The following is a 17,488-nucleotide window of genomic DNA, read 5'->3' as shown; positions in this document are numbered from 1 at the left end:
TGTTTGTCCTTATTTCCTCTCAACTTCCTTTTGTCTCTTCCTTTCCCAGTGAATCTGATGTTCCTCATGTCTTACTGGTCTGTGAATCGATCTACCTCGGAGGGAGTCGAGGCGCTCCAGATGGCTTTGCATACACTCAGGATGATGGCGCTGGGTGGCATCCACGACCATGTTGCGCAGGTTTATACTTCATTTGCAAGCTCCCCGTTAGGCTTTTCATAATTACAAAGTAGAATCCCTAATGCTGCTCTCTCGCTGTCTGCCTTTCTCAGGGTTTTCATCGGTACTCTACAGATTCCTCTTGGCACGTTCCACACTTTGAAAAGATGTTGTACGACCAGGCCCAGCTGGCTGTCGCTTACATAACTGCCTTCCAGGTGTGTGTTGTGTGTGTGATTGTGTTTTTCCTGGGTGTGTGAATTCGCACTGACAATTAAATAATACAACCTCATACCCAGTTAGTTAGTCATTCTTGTGACAGTAATTATAATGTTTTTATTAGTGGTTGAACTTGCAATTAATTAATCATAATCACATTTTAAAAGAAGTATTTAATTTTTTATCACTAGCTATTGCTTTTCGATAATTAGACACACTTAGTTTTTGCTTTCAAACAGACACGTCAAACTGAGCTGTTATGTACAATACAGTAGATCCAAATACTCCAATTGTCAGGGGTTTTATCCCCTTTGGAGGGGTCTCCCACAGGTGGCTAGAAAGGATGCCTTCTCTATGTCTCCCTGCTGAAGGGGTTCCAGGCTCATCTCACCCTGAAAATACCCCGTATGCGAACTTTACAGGCCCAATTCTCATCTTTTTGGCTCTACACTTTAACTGCAGACTTTTGGCTTTAATTTGAGGCTATTTATATCCAAATCAGGTTAAACTGTGTAGGGATTGCAGCAGTTTGCCAGCAGGCCTCCCACTTTTCAAGGGTCCAAAGGTAATTGGATAAATTATTTTAAAAATTAAATGTTCATATTTTAATACTTGGTTACAATTCCTTAGCAGTCTCCTTCAATCTGAAGTTTGGAATGTACTAACAACTCCCAACCAACATAATTACGACATTTTGAAAAAATATTGTATTATTTTGGGCAGTACGGTGGCTCAGCTGGTAAAGCATTGGCCTCACAGTTCTGAGGTCCCAGGTTCAATCCTGGACTCGTCTGTCTGGAGTTTGCATGTTCTCCTGTGCCTGCGTGGGTTTTCACCGGGCACTCTGGTTTCCTTCCAAATCCCCAAAAAAACATGCAACTTTAATTGGGCACTCTAAATTGCCCCTCAATGTGATTGTAAATGCGGCTGTTTATCTCGATGTTCCCTGGATTGGCTGGCAACCAGTTCAGGTCTATCCTTCCTCCTGCCCGTTGACAGCTAGGATAGGCTCCAGCACTCCCCGCGACCCTTGTGAGGATAAGCAGCTAAGAAAATGGATGGATGGCTTTATTATTTAAAACATTTTCAAATTTATAGTCATTTCAGCATTGAAATGTTTTATTATAGTATTTATTTTATTCTAGCTGGTTTGGCCTCATTTCCAGCGGGAGCAACCATTTAAAATAAAAAGTTAACTCGGGCACACGTATGGTGGCTTGCTCCAATATGACCAGCCTCATACATGCCTATGTATAATGAGGCTTTAGCGGCCACCTTAGCATTTACACTGCTTATAAATCTTCTGACAGCAGCTTGAAGATTACTTTAATGTTGAATCACGACTCTAAGCATCCGTGTTTGTTTCTTTCCCAGGTATCAGGTGAGAAGGTTTTTGCCGATGTGGCTGAGGACATACTGCTTTATGTCTCCAGAGACTTGAGCGATAAGGTGACCATGGAGAGTTCTTCCTCTTGTGTTTGTGTGCATTCTTCTTACTGTCAGGGGTCTTATGGGGAATATGTGTTACATAACATCAAGCTTAATCAGCTTTGCAAAACTTCAGTTCCAAGTTATAGTCTCCTCCAAAAAGTATTGAAACGGCAAGGTAAATTGCTTTCTTTTTGTTGTATCCTGAAGACTTTTGGGTTTTTCTGACCTTGTGAGGTCACCATAGTGATCATGTTTTAAAGTTATATTGTTGGATGTATTTTTGTTTCCCATTTTCTATTTTCGTTCGTTTGACATTCATGCGCTATTTAACAAAAATGTGAACAAGTCAGAGGTTACATGTTTTTCAATACTTTTAGTTTTTGCACTAAATATTTACTTATTTTCAATGTCAAGATGTCATATTCTAAAATATCAGTTCTTTTACAGGACTAATTTTTTTGGGTGTTCACCTACTTTACACAATGTGTAGACTAGGTAATGATGCTTCTAAATGAGGATTGCAGTATAGATAACGAACACTGATAGGTATAAAATGAACACATAAGTAATCATTTCGATCTTTTGTTTGAAAATCATATTTGCAAGCTTTAGTGAAAGTGAAAGAAAGCAACTAGCTGATTAAGCATAGACAGTTAATTCCATCAGGAGTTGGATACGAGAGCCATGACCTTACAAACATCCTCTTAAAATTTAGCTTTCTCTGACGTGTCTACCTTTTTTTTCCTTTTGATAAATGAATTTACAACAAATAGGTTTTGAAACGAAGCCCACACCTGCTGTAATCATTAAATGGTATGACTTGCTATTATTCAGGAGGGTGTTAGGATTTGTACAATGTATTACTTTGCAGTGAACATGAATTGTGTTTGGGTTGTTTGTCTTGACATAGTACATCTAAAAAGTTTATATTGCACTTTATTCACAGATATTATAGATACATTACATACGGTGTCAGATGTTTATTAAAATCTGGACAAGGCCTGATAGCTATTTCATTCAGGATTTTTTTCCTTATCGTGGTGCCAGAACATCCAATTGTTGAAATAAATATTTAAAATCACAATTTTCCCAGAAAATATAGTTCCAAAGGTGCTATTGACCTAAAATTTTCACCAGATATTGGGAACAACCCAAGTAATTCAAACATACAAAGAAAGCAGAACAAATAAGACCAGAAATTATGTTTTGTGTAATAATGTGAAATGGCATAGGGGAAAAGTATTGGACACGCCAACTGGTTTTTATTTAATACATTCTTCAAAAACCTTTATTTACAATGACAGGTTGAAGACTCTTCCTGTACGGAGAAACTAGTCACGTCTTGCTCTGGAGTGTGATTTGGGCCCATTCCTTCACATAAGCAGTTTTCACATTTTTCAGGTTCCATGGCCTTCTTTTGTGGACCTTGAGTCTCAGTTCTTTTCATAGATTTTCGTTATCATTCAAGTCATGTGATTGCCGTGGACAATCTAGCATCTTAATTTTTTTCTTTGAAACCATTCGAGACTTTCCTTGGCAGTTTGTTTTGGATCATTATCCTGCTGAAATCCCCACCCTAGTTTAATTTGCATCATCCTTGTAGATGGCAGGAGTTTTTGGGAAGAATGTGTCAATAGATTTGCATTTTCATCCTTTCTTCAAAAATGGGATGTTTACCACTATTATTTACTGAGTATCAGCCCCACAGCATCATCTTCCCACTGCCAAACTTCACTGTTGGTATGGTGTTTTTTTTTTTGGTGATGTGCACTGCCATTTCTCCTCCAGACATGCCGTGCATTATGGTATCCAATCAGTTCAATTTTGCTCTCATCAGACAGGACAATATTCTTCCAGTAATTAAGTGGCTTGTACAGATGACAACAGTATCTGCTAATTCCTGGTGTTTTTGATGCATTCCAAAGCTGGTCCTTGGCTCTTGGACAACTCTTTCGATTTGTCTTTGGAGTACTCTGTAAGAAATTTTGCGAGTGAGGATAGAAGTAAATTTATGGTGGCATGATTGACTTTCCACTAACATATTATGAGCCCAATCGTGGTTATTGGAACATATAGAAGCTTAGATTTGCGCTTGTAACCAATGCCGTCATTATGCTTTGCAACAATTATGTTGCAATCTTTGCGGTCTTGAGACATCTTTCTGCTCTGATCCATCATTTGATGTATCTTGACTCACACATTTGCAGTAAGACATTTTTGTAGGCCGTCAGTTGAACCAGCTGATGTTCATTGGCATTGACAAGGGCTTGGATTGCTGTTTGATTACCAATAGATTTCCATGTCTTTTTGAACCTCCCTTTCTTCATGTGTTCAATAATTTTTCCCTTTCACATTAGTACACACAAGTTAATTTTTTATCTGATTTGCTCTACTTTCTATGTATGTATGTATTACTTGGATTGTTCCTACCTCTGGTGAAAATGTAATGTCAATGGCACCTTTGAAAATATATTTAATGAGAAAAATGGTGACGTGTTAAATACTTATTTCAGTCGATGTATATTCGAATTGTATACATTGAGAAAAAAATTGAATTGTTACTTGAAGCATGCAACATAAATCCACACTCGCTATTTTTTCCTTCAGTAAAGCATAATCTTGGTGCTTACATCTTTTTGTTCCTTTAAATTATTTAAGTTTGTCTATTAATTTGGGCTCTTGACATTTTCTTATAATTTATTCATAACGCAACTGCATATGTTGACTGTGATATCTGAAGCCTCTTGGTTATTTCTTGATTTCAAATGAGCTAGCTGTCAAAAAGCTTGCTTGTTCTATGACCATTTTCAACAGTCTGGGGGCTTCTACAGTGCAGAGGATGCAGACTCCATCTCAACATCAGGGGGTTCCGAAAAGCGTGAGGGAGCTTTTTGCGTCTGGACAGCCTCAGAGGTTCGGCAGCTGCTGGCAGATGTGGCAGTGGGTTCTAGCGGACCCACTACCCTGGCAGATATTTTCATGCATCATTATGGAGTGAAAGAGCAAGGCAATGTTTCCCTGGAACAGGTGAGCAATGCTGCTGTTGATGCTGCAACGTTTGTACATCCTTTGCATGAGTTGCAGGTAAAGATGAGTAGTCAGTAGTCAAGAATGATAACAATTTGAATAAATAACACATCTGCAGTTCATATGAGTTCATATCTGTTCTGTATTTTGCTAGGATCCTCATGGGGAACTGCAGGGCCAGAATGTGCTGATTGTGCGATATTCTACAGCGTTAACAGCTGCGCACTTTGGCCTTAGTGTAGAGACGGTCAATGAGCTTTTGGCTTCGGCACGAGCCAAAATGGCAGAGGTGAGGAAGACTCGGCCACGCCCACATCTGGACACTAAAATGCTGGCCTCCTGGAATGGTAAAGACCTATTAGTGCACTCACACATTTGCATTAGAGTTGATAGCTTGCTTCTGCATAGACAAGTCAAGCTTGCTGAATTCATCTCACATTTCCAGTTGGGGTTCCAGTAGGTTGCACAATGGCCTAATCATGAACATATTCAGAGGTTTCGGGATTTGACTTCCTCTGCGCAGTTTTCATGTTCTTCCCATACTAGTGTTTATTTTCTTTGGGTACTCCAGCTTCCTCCCACACTTCAAAAACATCCATGTTAGTTTAATTGAAGACTAAATTGTCCACAGTTGTGAATGTTTGTCGTTAAGTGCCCTGCACCTGGACTGGTAACCAGTCCATGCTTCACACCCCTTCTCTCACCCAAATTCAGCTCTAATTAGGACAAGCAGAAAATGGATGGACGGACGCTACTGGTAGTTTAATATTTAAAAAAAAATGACTAATGAAACATCGATTACCCATGAATTATAATCAGGGATCTCAATCGATGTGCATTATGTGTGTGAGATGCACAAAAATTAGCCGTAAAGCATAAAGTAAGATCCATCTGCATCTTAGTACATAAAGCTGTGGCTTAGTACTCTGTCAAGGTGCTGAAAATTCAGTGTATGAATGTTTTTTCCAGGGCTCAAGAGTGCGTGGAATTTGATTACTGTAGTTTCATCCATATACACATACTACATACAGTGTCAATAGAACATTAAAGCCACCATTTTTTGTAGAAAATTGCATTTTACTATCTAACTATGGTATATTACTTAATTTTTTCTGTAGGTTGTTTTTTTGTCATGCTCCTCTTTACACAGCAAAGTAATTGAAACTGAATCAACAACGCCTCGACTGGTTGCAGTTATAATGGTCACTTATTTACTCTGCAGGTTCAAGTGTCCAATTTATGATTTAATATCCATATCCAATTTTCTTAACTGTTTTATTTACATGGCCGTCTCAAATGGTACATACTGTATTTCATGATACGCACTAAATGCATGAAATTACCCACATGTGCAGATGAGCATGTAAATAACCCCATAAGTGTCAGCAATGGGTGTGACATCATTGAAGTAGACAATAATTAGTAAATATTAAACTTTAAGTGTTTAGTTAAACTGTGCTTACTGTGACTTGTGTTTGATTACATGATTGTTTTCAGACAAAATTTATAATTTAGTTTTCTTTATGGGTGGTATCTAGATGCAAAAGGTAATTATTAAATAATAAATGCATAGCAGATATTTCTACAATTATGATGTGATGTATGTGAACACGAACAAAGCCTAAACATCAAATATTAAGTTTTGGTGCCTCTATAGTTGAAAAACAAAACTATTGGTGACATTTAAAGTACCTAAAATTGCTTTGAAACAGCCCCCTTCTCAATTCACCTAATCCAGCAGTAAGTGCTTTGTCTATTTTGCTGAATGTGGAAGTAAGTTGCGCACACACTGGATTGTTGCCATTTGTAAGGTTACTCTTTTGTGTCATTCATTTGGGGATTATAGTGTGTCAAGCAAGAAAAATATCACATTATTTATACAAATGGCACATCCCAACTGCCTAACCATTGTTGTAAAAGAACACCAGGGCACCATTTACCGTTCTACACCTTACCATACTGAATTAAAAATACACAGACAGCTTGGTGGCAGGATTCATTTGCATATAAGACTCATTTACATTGCAGGGGAAAGGTTTCCTCATTTGCCTCCCACTCAGTATCTATCACAGGACAGATTGTATTAGCGAGCTAATGAGGTCCTGCATTCCTATGAACTTTCCAATTAGAAGACTTTCCCCATCCTCTCTAATGAAGAAAACCCCTCCATTAGTCACCTGTCCTCGACTGCAGCACTTTGAAGACCACACTGCGCCCTCCCCGAGCTTTGATACGGTACATGAAAGGGGAATAGAAAGGGAAAAAAAAAACGGGTACATTTTCTGCAATGACGGAACAGAGAATGGATTGAAAGAGCGCAACGAGAAAACTTCAAAGAGTAGGGAAAATAGCTGTAGTATTTATTGGTTAAAAGACAGGGGTGTCAATCTCATTTTTGTCTCGGGCTGCATTCTCGTTTTGATTTCCCTCAGAGGACTGTTGAAAGAGTGAGACTGTATAAATGTTTAATCACCAAATCACATTGTTAGCATTACCTAACACATTTAGGGATACACTTTTAAATCAGAAGAAAAGGATAATAGTTTGTCCAAGTATTATTTTAGTAACTGTAGAAAAAGGGTTTGCAAGATTTCAATTGCAGTTTTGGTACAGATAAGTTGACAAACATATGATTTGCTTTCAGGGCCTACATAAAATGATGTGGCGGCTTACATCCGACCCCTGGGCCTTGAGTTTGACACCTATGTTATAAGAGGACATGATATTTTTATATTAAATCTTCTTTCAAAGCATTACGATCTTAATCATCATTGTGTACCACAGGCCTGATGCTGTCAGCCTATGCTCGTGTTGGAGCTGTGCTTGGGGACAAGGCCCTGCTGGAGAGGGCGGTGCAGGCCTGCCACTTCCTCAAGGAACATCTTTGGGATCCAGAGAGGCAGACCATTTTGCGATCTTGTTACCGTGGAGACCAGATGGAGGTGCAGCAAATGTAAGAGACTGTGTGTGTGTGTGTGTGTGTGTGTGTGTGTGTGTGTGTGTGCGCGCGTGTACATATCAAATGTATCATTTGGGGAATTGGTTTAAGCACCAAAGCCTACCAGAAGATGGTAGAAGAGTGTAGCACAAATGACGTGTCTCTCGTGCCTCTTGCCCAATGTCAACCGTAAAAAGCGCCAGTTCCCTAAATTTTTCACTCTCATCATTTTCTAAATTTGTTTAATTTTTTTTCCTGTACAAACGGCACCCTTCATTGACAGGAAAAAAAACTGAATTGTTGAAATCTTTGCAGATTTATATATATATAAAAAAAAAAAGATTACTGATTGGACTTGATTAGTGGCGTTTCATGTGCCAGGTGAAAAATTTAAGGGGCTCTGAATACTTTCCGTCTCCCAATAAGTTTAAATTTTTCATTAAGTAGGATGTACATATACCAACAATCATGCTGCTTCCCACACCAACTGCTACTGTATTGATTATCTTGAATACAGCACACACAATAAGTGTAGCAAACGTACACTCTAATTGTCAGGTGTGGTGTCTCACATTTCAAATATTAAAAATTGGTTTGTGTATGAATGCAAGAAAACAGGTTCTGCAAACATGGGAAAAGGAAACTGTACTGTCAGAAGAAATTGAATGGGATGTCCAAAACATGGCACAGTAACCTCATTAGTCAACCCTGCATTTACATGAACCAACCTGTAATTACGTTACCTCGCAGCAGTCTGATCATACTGCAGGAGGAAAACAAGATTAGCTAAATTTTAAATGGATTATGCGAGCCTGTTGCATGAATATGATTTGGCTGTGGACATTTTCAGGTCAGAGACTTTATGACAGAAAAAAAAAGTGATTGCAACACATTTAGTTTTTAAAGAATGCAACAAAAACCTTGTCTGTGTGTACGTGTGGTTGTGTGTGCGCGCTTATACTCACTCATGTACAGCGCCACTGCAGGTGTCCTGGTTCTGTTGGTCAGCTCTGTGCTCTAGTTAATGTGAATGAGTGTGTTTGTGTGTGTGTGTGTGTGTGTGTGTGTGTGTGTGCCTGTGTGTAAAGCCACCATATCAGCAGAAAAACAAATATGCCAGGAGTCCCACAATGCCCAAGATAAAACATTCATTTTTAGACAGACATGAAGAGCTACACACTTGTGCTTAAACACCCTGGCCTCGATCCACACCTCCTGTCTCATTCATAATTGTCATCTTTGCTCGTGTGTCAGCATGGAGAATGCTTATCATGGCACTTTTCTCCACCGCGATACAGTTTTTATGGATGTCATAAGAGGCGCATATGGAGTGGAGACTAATTTAGCTGGAGCAATGGTTAGTATCGCAGCCAACTGGGTGAATAGTTAATAGGTGTGTTGCTGAGCTGATGCTATAGATTTTGTAAGGACCTGGATGATTATTTCTTACTGCCTTCACTAACAAGGAGTAGGGATGGTGAGTCACTCCTGATTAGATTTTAGTAAATCACTCAATAGAACATTTCATTTTTATTTTGTGATATTATGTACTGAAACAACTTCAACAAAACAATCACTGTGAAAACAAAAGACAAGTAGTGGTTCATGTCAGTGTAATCTTGTAGAGTCATTCTATGAGACAGCCTTTTGAGACTTTGATAAAAGGGGTAAAAATCCCCAAAGTTGGCCCAGGTATTGTTGTGTTTTATGCCTAAGTCTTTGATGCTGTGCAGAGAGGGTAGAGAAACAAAATATGTAATCAAGGGTCTCTCTTTGATTGTACTGTTCCTTGTACACCTCTGTTAAAACATTTCAAGTAGAAGGGGGAATAGAAAGCTCTTGAACATTTCCACCATGCTGTAATCTTTTAAGAATTTTTCTCTTGAAGGCCGTCAGCCTTTTAACTGGTCACCTCAACCAACTGACATGTCCTTGTGTGAAGCAGACATTATTATCTGAGACAAACTGCCATTGTGATGAGGTTGTTGGGGGAATACTTTAATGTAGCTATAATGATGGGGTTCATTTTCAGGATAATTTCTTCTTTGGTGTAGTGGCTTTATAATGTCTATGCTTCTGTGATAAACATCCATCACACTTATCGACCTTCTTGTTGAACTCTTACAACATAGCTTTCTTGACTGAAAGGCTAATACCGCTACTTTTAGTATTGCACTGCAAGTAATTGACATCTTGAACTGCCATCCACATAGCTTACTTTAGTAGGATTTCGTATGTAAGTAGGACTTGCCATTTCTGCCTTTCGTTCATTTACACAAAGCGATTAGACGTGCCGTCAGAGAAAAGTTCGGCATACAAATATACAAATTGCTCATTTAGTACTCATCATTCTGAAAACCCTTACATTACTGACCGATTGGTCAATTGGCCGTAGACCATCTCTTCTAAGTATTGCAGAGGAAGTGTACCTCATTGGAGTATGGCTCGTTTTGACTTTAGTTTTTCTGTTTATTCTCATTATCCAAGTGATGGTTCTCATTAAAAAACAGGTTTCGCAACTCCAGTTGCAGTAATGTCTACTGGACCACCTGGTCTGGGCCTTGCCCCACTTCTTCTCGGCATGCCAGTGGAGATGAAGTGTACTAAAGTTGAGTACAGATGGAAGCACTCACAGAAAAATATGAGGTGTCAAGTGAGCCCAAGCATTACTTGGCTTCCCTAGTTTGTGCACCTTTAGTCACTGATAAATACAGAGACAACATAATAAGAAGTACTGCAGGAATTGAATTATGACGAGCCTCTCATTGAAATGTTTGGAAATTGAAAATTCTAACTTGAGAAAGTTATGTTGTCCTTGAGTCCCTTGAAAGGGACTACACATAAATACAAATTTTTATTATACTCAGTATTGGTCTGTATTTAATCATACTAGTATTTATCTGAAAGAAATTTTATTGAGCATCTATAATTATTATTATTAAATACAACTTAGCCAAAAATGTTTTATTGCCCTCTCAGGCTAAGAGTTTCATTTTTAAATTGTTTTTATTTAGACATGGCTAATACAATTTTATGGGATACTGTGTCTGAGACATGTTATGTTAGCAAGAACAGGAGGAAGCGTTTTTTTTTTAATTAAAAATTTTAACAAACATGAGTGACATTGCATAATGCAAAGTACGTGATGATATACTATGTTTTGCGACTTTCCCAAACCCCGGAGGCTGCTTCAGAGTTGTCTTGTGTAGGCTCAGTCTGAGCCACTTCGTTTGTCCCTAAAATTTGCCACAATGTCAAAATGTATCTTTCAAGTGCAGCTTTGTTCCTGTGAAATGCCTGAGCCTCCGCCTCCCCCTTCGGACCTATGACTCAGGCTGTCTGTCTGAGAGAATAATGGGTTTCCTCACCTCTACAAGATCACTAAGTTTCTCCCTGTCATCCAAAGGCCAGTTTTCAGGCACTTGACCACTCTCCATGTTGTCTCCATAGCTCTGTCCACCAGTCTTCTCTAACACAGTGCTATCTGACCCCTTGTCACCGTCCATCCGCTTACACTCACCCATGCATGGTGTCACTGTGGGAACCCGAGGGGGAATGCAATTATTGAAGGGAGTCGAGACCCCCTTTAAAGTCCTGAAAAAGATCAATGAGTATGGAGAGGTAATTGGGCATCAGACGGTAGAATTTGTTTGAGAGTAAACGGTGTAAATGGAAAAGCCTGTCATAGGATCTGTTTGAGGAATCCGAATGGCCGAATAATTCCCATTTGGATTGGCACCAAATTGTACTCCTTCATGCTTGAATTTTGAGCTTAGGAAATAAAGAAAACAAATCTAGACTCCAAAGCTACAAATGTCAACATTATATGTCAAAACACTATGGGTGGAAATTTCATCAATTAAATCCTGTACTTTTTCCAACACTATTATATATATATATATATTTTTTTTTTTTTTTTTTGGTAACATCTTTTCATGCAATTAGGTCCAGTCGAGATTTTCAATAAAATGTTATTGTGACATCACACTTAAACTCTCCACTATGAGGCAGGCTTGCAGTTCTATACCAAGGAAAACTACAGCCACAATAAATGTCACATTGAAAAATTACTAAACCTCCTCTATGACTTGGTAAAGAAAGATATTTTGTGACAGGTGAGTATAGAAGTTTTACATTTGGCTCAAATACAAGTCATACATATTACACCAGTAGTGAAAGCACATTTTATTACCTAAGTTTGCCAACATTAATCAATCGTTTAATGCTGTCTACAGATCACCGCCTATTTCTGGCTTCCTGGACGATTATGCATTAATTATTTGCGGCTTGCTGGATATCTACGAGGCCACACTGGAGACAGAGTGGCTGCAGTGGGCCGAAGAGCTGCAGATCAGACAGGATGCGCTGTTCTGGGATTCAGCGGGTGGAGGCTACTTTTCCTGTGATCCCAGTGACAGCTCTGTTCTTCTGCAACTCAAAGAAGGTGAGAGAGATGTACAGTACAGTAATATCATATAACCCTTCACCATATCACTAGTTGTAGAGAAATACCGAGACCTTTATGTTAGACGCATGGTTAAAAAAAATGCTTTCATCATATAGAGAAGCTCTGCTCAAATATTTAATGCGTAGCCAGTGGGAGGTGATCGCATAGCAATCATTATTTGGGAAGTTGAAATCCTTCTTTTGATAAGGACACTTGGAACAGTTAAAAAATAATAGACTCAAACAAGACCCTACATATTTGGCCTGTCATGAAAAACGGGATTTTTTTTACACCTATTTATCCAATTTTCTGTAGCATAAAAATAATCAATGCTGCTGGTGGCTGCAACAGGTAAGAAAGTCAGTAAATGATGGATGAAATGCCTTCAAAGAATTGAGTCACCTTTTTCACAAAATAATTGGCAAATAAATAATTCAGGTCATTAATACACACCAAAATGAAGGAGAAGTGGGGCTTGCATAATGTACTACTCATTGATATATCATGTACTCTAAATAGGGAGTATTGATAACTAGAGTGGTGGTTAGCAGGTCTGCCTCACAGTCAAGCGATCCCCGGTTCAAACAAATGGTTGTTCTAACAACGTAATGTCCATCCCCTGAAATACCCTGCAGGCTGTTGTCAGCTGGCATTCTTCTTATCTCTTCAGACTGGTCCTTTAAAAAAAAAAAAGAACATTTAACATGCAGAGTTTGATGCTAAGAGGGGCATTTTAAAGGTCCTAACCTATCTTATTAACTAATATTGTTTAGACTTATCATGTATAGACATATATATATACACACCAGACATAAGAATAAATGTTTAAAGCCTTTGCTATACGTTATTTCATTTTTAAAACATTGTAAGATTTACAATTTTTAAAATTACCCAAGTTTTTTTGTTTGAATTTTACTTATGTATTTTTAATTTTAATTACTGTATTTTATTATTAAACAGAATCAGAACCACTGCCCTAACAGTGTTTGAACAAATGTAAATGCACACTCATGGTAATTGTTTGGTGATATTTCTCCATGCATTGGCCTTTATTATTTTTTGTCTTTGTACTATATTGATTTGGTCCCATACACTTAATGGCTGTTGTCAAAATTCTCCCAGTTTTTATTGATGGTGTCAGAGAGGTACTCACCTATCCATTTTCAATGGATCCATTCACACTCTTCTTCACACCTACAACTTAAAAGGTTTTTTCGCTCTCGGGGGAACCTGGAAGGTGGAATATGGAGAAACCTCATGGAATTGTAATTACAGAAATTTTTAGGGTGGATTGTATTTTCACAAACATTTTAAATGACACATATCTGATATATGTTTACATTCACTGAACACATGAAACAACTGACGTTTAAAACTGTCAAAACCAGGCAGCGAAAATACTAATGTAAACAATAGAAAATAAATAACTATATATGGTAAAATGAAAGATGGGGAAAAGCTAATAGTTATAAAGGTTGTGAACTGTTGACACAACAGTGATGAGATTGCGTTTGAGTGCGTTTGCATGCGGCTTCAGGGTTATCATGGTTGTCACAGCTGCATGTGTGTGTATTGATTGAAGTTGATGTATGAGAGACCTCTCATCTGAAAGGACTGACTGTGACATTATGGTAGTGGCACTGGAATGGGCCAGAGTCCATTAGTGAACCGACTGTGGCACGTACGTCTGTCTCAGTAGTGTAGCCGGTCTCTACAAGACGGATTACCCTGCTGCGGCAATTTACACCACTGCCTCTCTCAACTTCTTTTTCTTCTACATTTAGATGTCAAGCTGAGCCATGCCATTTCAGAACAATCCAAATAAAAAAATACTTTTTTTTTTCTTTTTGGTTGACTTATTTTTTTTTCTATTACTGTCCTGAAAGATGAATTTGTGTTACTTAGCCATGCCTTCTAAAGCACATGGGAGATCCTATCCTCTATTTCCTTGAAAAAAAACAAAACAAAACATTGGTTCCACACACAGATCTCATTGAGATGCAGGCATTTTGTGGGGTCATAGGTTATGAGAAGATGCCCTGCAGGCTCTCATTGGACACTGATAAAAGATAACCAATCCCTTAACAGGGCTATGCGATTCAGTCTCATCACACCCCAAAGTAAGCAGATGGACTCCTAATGGAATGACTGTATCTTTATTGCTCTGACAAATCATCACAAATAACTCCCAGAGCTCACATTTTTCCTTTTGTCAATATAATGCTGAAACGTTCTGTCGTATGTATGTTGTTTTAAATAAAAGATGATGCTGCTGGCTGGTATTATGTATGCATTTTGATATAATGATAATAGGTGTACAAAAAGCATTAACAATGATTTTTACACTTCTGTGATAAGTAGAAATCATCTGCACTCCCGTAAGCATCTGAGCTTGCAGACGTGACTCCAGGTAATGTGCTGATAATATGCTTGGAATTTAAATGATATTCCATGGCTATCGTGAACCACAAGATGAGAAATGTCCAAGTTAGTACAACTAGTCATTAAATAGAGACTCTAAATTGCCCTGAGGTAGCAAGTTTAGGGTGTAGCCCGCTTTTTGCACGATGATAGCTTTGATAGGCTACAGCTTTCCCACGACCCTTGTGAGGATAAGTGCCTCAGAAAGTGGATGGGTGGATTTTACAACTATTATGGACCACTTAAGTAAATTAACTTGTTGCAACAGCAAAAACAGAAACCACTATCCTGATTGGGAACCGAGTTTCGACCAAAAAGGAGGATAAGATGCTCAAAGCATACCTAAATTATCGTGACTAATGAATTCAATTATTTCCATTTTTTATTTTTTAAATTTATACTGTTTTCAAAGGAGATGATGAAATATATTCATTATTTTAAACCACTAGTCTAGATTAATGGCCAAGACATCAAACTCCTAAAATTAATCCAGTGTAGTGTCTCAGTCATTGCTGTGGCTTCTTGCTATTAGTACATTAAACATGGGGTGTTTGCACTTCATGTAAAGGTCATGTATATTCTCATGACTTGTAATTAGGGCTCCAACTCTCGATTTTTTTTTTTTTTTTTTTTTTTTTTTTGATGAATTGGATCGAAAGATCTTATTATTTTTATGTACATCAACTGCCCCCACCCACACACACACACACACACACACACACCACACACACACACACACACACACAGACAAAAAAGGACACTATTTCAAATTAACAGCTAAATCATTGATTATTGTTCCGTTGGTGATTTGGTCAATAATGTGATAGAAAATATGCAAAAAGGTTGAGCTAAAGCAGGTGTTTACAAATACAGTGCCTTGTAAAAGTATTTGGCCCTCTTGAACTTTTCAACCTTTCGCCACATTTCAGGCTTAAAATTTAAAGATTTAAAATTTTCAGTTTTTTGTCAAGAATGAACAACAAGTGGGGCACAATCGTGAAGGATATTTTGTACTTTTTTTTAACAAATAAAAAAAATGAAACTGGGGCGTACAATATTATTCGGTCCTTTTATTTTCAGTGCAGCAATCTCACTCCAGAAGTTCACTGAGTATCTCTGAATAATACAATGATGGTGGTCAGATGAAACCAAAATCAAACTTTTCGACCACAATGCAAAACCATATGTTTGGCGTAAAAGCAACACAGCTCATCACCCTGAAAACACCATTCCCACTGTCAAACTTGGTGCTGGCACCCTCATGGTTTGGGCCTGCTTCTTCTTCAGCATGGACAGAGAAAATGGTTAAAATTGATGGGAAGATGAATGGCGCTAAATACAGGACCATTCTGGAAGAAAACCTGTTGGAGTCTGCAAAAGACCTGAGAGTGGGACGGAGATTTATCTTCCAACAGGACAATGATCCAAAACCTAAACCCACATCTACAATGGAATGGTTCCCAAATAAACGTATCCAGGTGTTAGAATGGCCAAGTCAAAGTCCAGACCTGAATCCAATCGAGAATCTGTAGGCAGAGCTGAAGAGTGGTGTTCACAAATTCTCTCCATTCAACTTCACTGAATTTCAGTCTCTCAATGTGCAAAACTGATAGAGACATACCCCAAGAGACTTGCAGGGGTAATTGCAGCAAAAGGTGGTGGTAAAAAGTATTAATGCAAGCCAAATAATATTGCACGTCCCAGTTTTCAGGTTTTTATTTGTTGAAAAAAAGTTTAAAATATCCAATAAATTTCATTCCACTTCCCGATTGTGTCCCACTTGTTGTTGATTCTTGACAATTTTAATTTTATATCTTTTAGTCTTGAAGCCTGACATGTGGCGAAAGGTTGAAAAGTTCAAGTGGGCTGAATACTTTCACAAAGCACTGTATCTTATTTTGATTAAACTCACTCTTTCGTTGCGGGCTAGAGAAATATGAGAATATTAACTGTTGAGACTGAAATTCTATGCATTTGGATGATTCTAAGTGAGATAATGTCTGTAAATGATTATTTGATCATCAAAATGGTTGTTGATTAATTTGATAAGCTTGTCGATTAATGAATTAATTTTTGCAACGCTACTAATGTACTGAATGACTTTCCTGGTAAACAATCTGACACTGAAATCATCAGAATCAGTCAGTTATAAAGTGGTTTCGATGACACGTTTTACAATTAGTTATACAACAAAAAGGATTGACACTCTTATTTGTCACAGTACAGACCCGCAACATTTTTGTATTTCTTATACATTCCTTTTGTGTTTTTCAGATCAGGATGGAGCCGAACCCAGCGCGAACTCTGTGTCGGCATTGAATCTTTTGCGTCTATCTCAGTACACTGGAAGGCAGGATTGGCTCCAGAGGTGCCAACATCTCCTGGCAGCCTTTTCTGACCGTCTTACCAATATTCCCATCGCTCTACCCGAGATGGTCCGTGCCCTTATGGCACAGCACCACATGCTTAAGCAGGTTAGTCTCACAAACGCTCTTAAGCAAACATAAAATATTGTTGTATATATTCCTTTTTATTGCCACCAAGATTCTCTTCTGTCATAGATAGGTTGTGCAGGATACATGCATACCCAATGTGCAACCAAATTACATCATTTTATCTAACAAAAGTTGAAAGCAAACATATAGGGTTCCAGTTTCACAGACTTAGTAATGTGAAAATGAGGTAATTTTTTTTTTCTTGGACTTTCAATAACCGTTATGATTTTTTTCTAAATGATCTAAATTGCCCAATTATATTAATTTAGTCTACCCTAAATACAAATTATTTTTAGCTTCAACCTGGAACCAGAAACTTGAAACTCATTTTACTTAATTCCCCCCAAAACA

The 17,488-nt window shown here is 38.1% G+C and overlaps 1 protein-coding gene across 2 annotated transcripts in view; it reads left to right on the top strand.

The window, feature by feature from the left end:
• The window catches only part of spata20 (spermatogenesis associated 20), a 37,568-nt gene that overhangs the window by 4,202 nt on the left and 15,878 nt on the right, over positions 1-17,488 (top strand). For both annotated transcript variants that reach the window (XM_061810726.1, XM_061810727.1), the window contains exons 7-14: positions 50-180; positions 273-377; positions 1,753-1,827; positions 4,624-4,836; positions 4,991-5,183; positions 7,621-7,789; positions 12,010-12,218; positions 16,917-17,116. In XM_061810726.1, the coding sequence (XP_061666710.1) occupies positions 50-180; positions 273-377; positions 1,753-1,827; positions 4,624-4,836; positions 4,991-5,183; positions 7,621-7,789; positions 12,010-12,218; positions 16,917-17,116 (1,295 nt within the window). The remainder of the gene's footprint in view (positions 1-49; positions 181-272; positions 378-1,752; positions 1,828-4,623; positions 4,837-4,990; positions 5,184-7,620; positions 7,790-12,009; positions 12,219-16,916; positions 17,117-17,488) is intronic.

The sequence above is a fragment of the Syngnathoides biaculeatus genome, chromosome 22, assembly GCF_019802595.1.
Source record: "Syngnathoides biaculeatus isolate LvHL_M chromosome 22, ASM1980259v1, whole genome shotgun sequence".
NCBI lineage: Eukaryota > Metazoa > Chordata > Actinopteri > Syngnathiformes > Syngnathidae > Syngnathoides > Syngnathoides biaculeatus.
This window is presented reverse-complemented; position numbering and strand designations above follow the sequence as displayed.